This window comes from Oryzias melastigma, linkage group LG20 (genome assembly GCF_002922805.2).
Source record: "Oryzias melastigma strain HK-1 linkage group LG20, ASM292280v2, whole genome shotgun sequence".
NCBI classification, from domain to species: domain Eukaryota; kingdom Metazoa; phylum Chordata; class Actinopteri; order Beloniformes; family Adrianichthyidae; genus Oryzias; species Oryzias melastigma.
The window spans coordinates 218,166-222,126 of NC_050531.1; the positions used below are offsets into that span (position 1 = coordinate 218,166).

The 3,961-nt window shown below is 46.8% G+C and overlaps 1 protein-coding gene across 1 annotated transcript in view; it reads left to right on the forward strand.

Moving 5' to 3' along the window:
- Nucleotides 1-3,660, forward strand: part of mbtps2 (membrane-bound transcription factor peptidase, site 2) — a gene marked incomplete in the record, with an annotated part of 11,430 nt that extends 7,770 nt beyond the window's left edge. Inside the window, 4 exon segments of the mRNA XM_024280425.2 lie at nt 413-507; nt 2,064-2,262; nt 2,423-2,498; nt 3,204-3,660. Coding sequence (XP_024136193.1) covers nt 413-507; nt 2,064-2,262; nt 2,423-2,498; nt 3,204-3,426 — 593 coding nt within the window.
- Nucleotides 3,661-3,961: the final 301 nt, after the last annotated feature.

A 3,961-nucleotide genomic window follows, 5' to 3' on the forward strand; every position in this document is an offset into this window, starting at 1 on the left:
TCTCCACCGTTATTAAACTAGAAGCTGTTTACATCCGCGGTCTCGTGGTCGAGGCGTGGAAAGAGGCGGGGACTCACAATAAACTCACAATAAACTCACTCCAGATTGGCGACAGTATTTCCTATGGATTCATGACTCAGCTCTGACTCACAGAGACTCAGACCAATCGCTGAAGATGGGTTGCAAATGGTGATAGCCGTTTCAGGAAGTGACGGTGAAAGCGGCGGCCTACTTTAGTGAGGGGTGGAGGTAATGCATGTCCAATGGGGGACCTCATGGCTCCAGAAGTCCAGTATTATTAGACTGTCTATGTTCTGATCAGCAGAAATTCAGCTGCTGTTCTTCTGCCATCGTGATGTCAGAACATGCAGTGGCGGTGGCGGCGGCGTGCTCTCATCTGTTTCTCTCTCAGCCTTCAAGCGTCTGGACGGGACGATGGACTGCTGCAGCAACAGCAGCCTGACGGACCTCTGCTTCTCCTTCAGCGGAGCGGACAGCAGCAGAGAGGTGACTCAGCTTTTCTCCTCATCATGTGAAACCACTATTTTCAGCACTTCCTGTCTGATTCCCGCCGTGATCACACTTCCCATTGTCACCAGGAAGCGCCTTATTTTAAAGTTTTGGCTTTGATGTCTGGGGGTTCTGCACCAGAACATGTTCTGGAAAACAGATCCGTTTGGAAAACATGTATCCCAAGATAAATGTTAGAACCCCCAACAGCTAGGGCAGACACTGATGCCCGAGTTCATCAGTTTGGTTCAATGTTTCCTCATCAAACCCAGATCCCTATGAGGATCTGATGGAACTGGACAAACTGCAGCTTTCAGGTCCTTTTGGATCCTTGTAATCAAAGGAAATGAAACCAGGTCACCTAGTGGTTCGATGGGGAACTACACCTGCTGTCGTGTTTTTGTAAATGTCAGGAAGCAGCAGTGTGACTGAATTTATACAGGACTCGGACATTAACAGCAGTAATTCGTGACTTGACTGAGTTTAACAGCAGTAACTCGTGATTTGACTCAGACTTAACAGCAGTAACTCGTGACTTGACTGACCTTAACAACAGTAACTCGTGACTTGACTGACTTTAACAGCAGTAACTCGTGACTTGACTGACTTTAACAGCAGTAACTTGTGACTTGACTGACTTTAACAGCAGTAACTCGTGACTTGACTCAGACCTTAACAGCAGTAACTCTTGACTTGACTGACATTAACAGCAGTAACTCGTGACTTGACTCAGACCTTAACAGCAGTAACTCTTGACTTGACTGACATTAACAGCAGTAACTTGTGACTTGACTGACTTTAACAGCAGTAATTCGTGACTTGACTGAGTTTAACAGCAGTAACTCGTGGCTTGACTCAGACCTTAACAGCAGTAACTCGTGATTTGACTCAGACTTAACAGCAGTAACTCGTGACTTGACTGACCTTAACAGCAGTAACTCTTGACTTGACTGACTTTAACAGCAGTAACTCGTGACTTGACTGACCATAACAGAAGTAATTCGTGACTTGACTGACGTTTACAGCAGTAACTCGTGACTTGACTGACTTTAACAGCAGTAACTCGTGACTTGACTGACCTTAACAGCAGTAACTCTTGACTTGACTGACATTAACAGCAGTAACTCGTGACTTGACTCAGACATTAACAGCAGTAAGTCGTGATTTGACTAAGTTTAACAGCAGTAACTCGTGACTTGACTCAGACCTTAAAAGCAGTAACTCGTTACTTGACTGAGTTTAACAGCAGTAAGTCGTGACTTGACTGACATTAACAGCAGTAACTCGTGACTTGACTGAGTTTAACAGCAGTAACTCATGACTTGACTGACCTTAACAGCAGTAACTCGTGACTTGACTGACCTTAACAGCAGTAACTCGTGACTTGACTGACTTTAACAGCAGTAACTCGGGACTTGACTCAGACTTTAACAGCAGTAACTCGTGACTTGACTCAGACATTAACAGCAGTAAGTCGTGACTTGACTGACTTTAACAGCAGTAACTCGTGACTCGTGACGGGGACGTTGATCATGTGACCGTCTCCTCTGCAGTACGCCTGCATCCCTGTGCGTAAGATGGTGACGGGAACCCGAGTGTGCCGCAGCGACAGCGACTGCGCCAGCCGTTCCGGCGCCGCCAGCGTCTGCGTGACCCCCTCCCTGGAGAACCAGACTCGCTTCATCCGCGTCACACACCCTCCAAACACGCACATGCTGTTTGTGGGTTACCTGCCGCACCTGCAGCACGCCGGTACGAGTCAGCACTTCCTCCCCTCCCCCACATTTACAAACAGTCATTAGCAGTGATTACAGGTGATCTGCCGTCGGAGATCCGCTGACTCAGCACGGCTGAGGGCGTCCCGGCTATGGTTAGAGCTGCTCTGTGAAATGATGGCGTCTCTGTTTTCCAGTCAGTCTGACCAACTTCATCCCTCGCTTCAGCTTCCTCCTCTTCGACGTGCCCGTCTTCCTGGAGACCTTCTGCAAGTATCCTTTCTCCTTGAGGAGAGCAGAAAGTCAGGGGTATCGCTGAACCAGATCCCTGCAGGGAATAATCCAGGATTTATTCAGGAGGAGTGTAGATTCATCCAGGATTCGTTCCAGATGATTGTAGATTAATCCTTGTTTTATTCTGGAGGAGCAGGGATTAATCCAGGATTTATTCCAGACGATTTTAGATTAATCCAGGATTTATTCCAGACGATTGTAGATTAATCCCGTTTTTTTTTTCTAGAGGATTAGGAATAATCCCATCTTTATTCCAGAGGATTGTAGATTAATCCATGGCTTGTTTCAGAGGAGTGTAAATTAATCCCAGTTTTGTTCCGGAGGATTGTAGATTCATCCAGGATTCGTTCCAGATGATTGTAGATTAATCCTTGTTTTATTCTGGAGGAGCAGGGATTAATCCAGGATTTATTCCAGAGGATTGTAGATTAATCCATGCCTTGTTTCAGAGGAGTGTAAATTAATCCCAGTTTTGTTCCGGAGGATTGTAGATTAATCCCGTTTTTTTCTAGAGGATTAGGAATAATCCCATCTTTATTCCAGAGGATTGTAGATTAATCCCGTTTTTTTTCTAGAGGATTAGGAATAATCCCATTTTTATTTCAGGGGATTAGGGATTAATCCCGTCTTTGTCTCACAGCGGCTTCTTCTCTGGTGAGCGTTTTTGTCCTCAGCTGTCCTCAGATACGTGGTGTCCCTCTCCGGCGCCTTAGCCGTGGTCAACTCGGTGCCCTGCTTCGCTCTGGACGGTCAGTGGATGCTGAACGCGCTGCTGGAGGCCACGCTGGTTACCGTGGTGACCGACCGTCAGAAGCGAGAGCTGCTGGGCTTCTTCGTTCTGCTGGCGGGCAGCGCGCTGCTGGCTGCCAACGTGGCCCTGGGCCTATGGATGGTGACGGCGCGGTAACCTCGGCGGTTGGTGATGACCGGCACACTGTGAACGAGCAGGACTGCAGAACCTTCAGAAGCGGATCACACATGATGAAGCATTCTCCAAACATGACAAGAGCGGGAAAAGCTTCACGGTTTAGTTTATTTAATTTCATGTTTTTAATCCAAAAGATTTTTCAAAAGATTTTTTTTAAATAAAAGAGGAATCATGAAGCCGTGTCAGTCATTAAAGTCAGAGGACAGACCTGCAGGTGTGAGTTCAGTTCCTTCATTCTGACAAACGAGTCAACCCAAATCCTTCATGTTCACCAGAACTAAATATGACTCAAACAGAGACCACCTCAACAACAAATCATCCTTCAGGTCAAACCATGTGCCTTCAGGAGATCTCAGAGGGACCCTGAACGCATCATGGAGACGTCAAACCTGAAAAGTCTGGACGGCGGCCTGCAGAAACGCTGGAGGACGAAGGTATGTTCATGAGCTTTAGGTCATAAAGTCACATGAACATTTCTGTTCTAGTGACTGATGACTTGATGAGGCCTGAAACA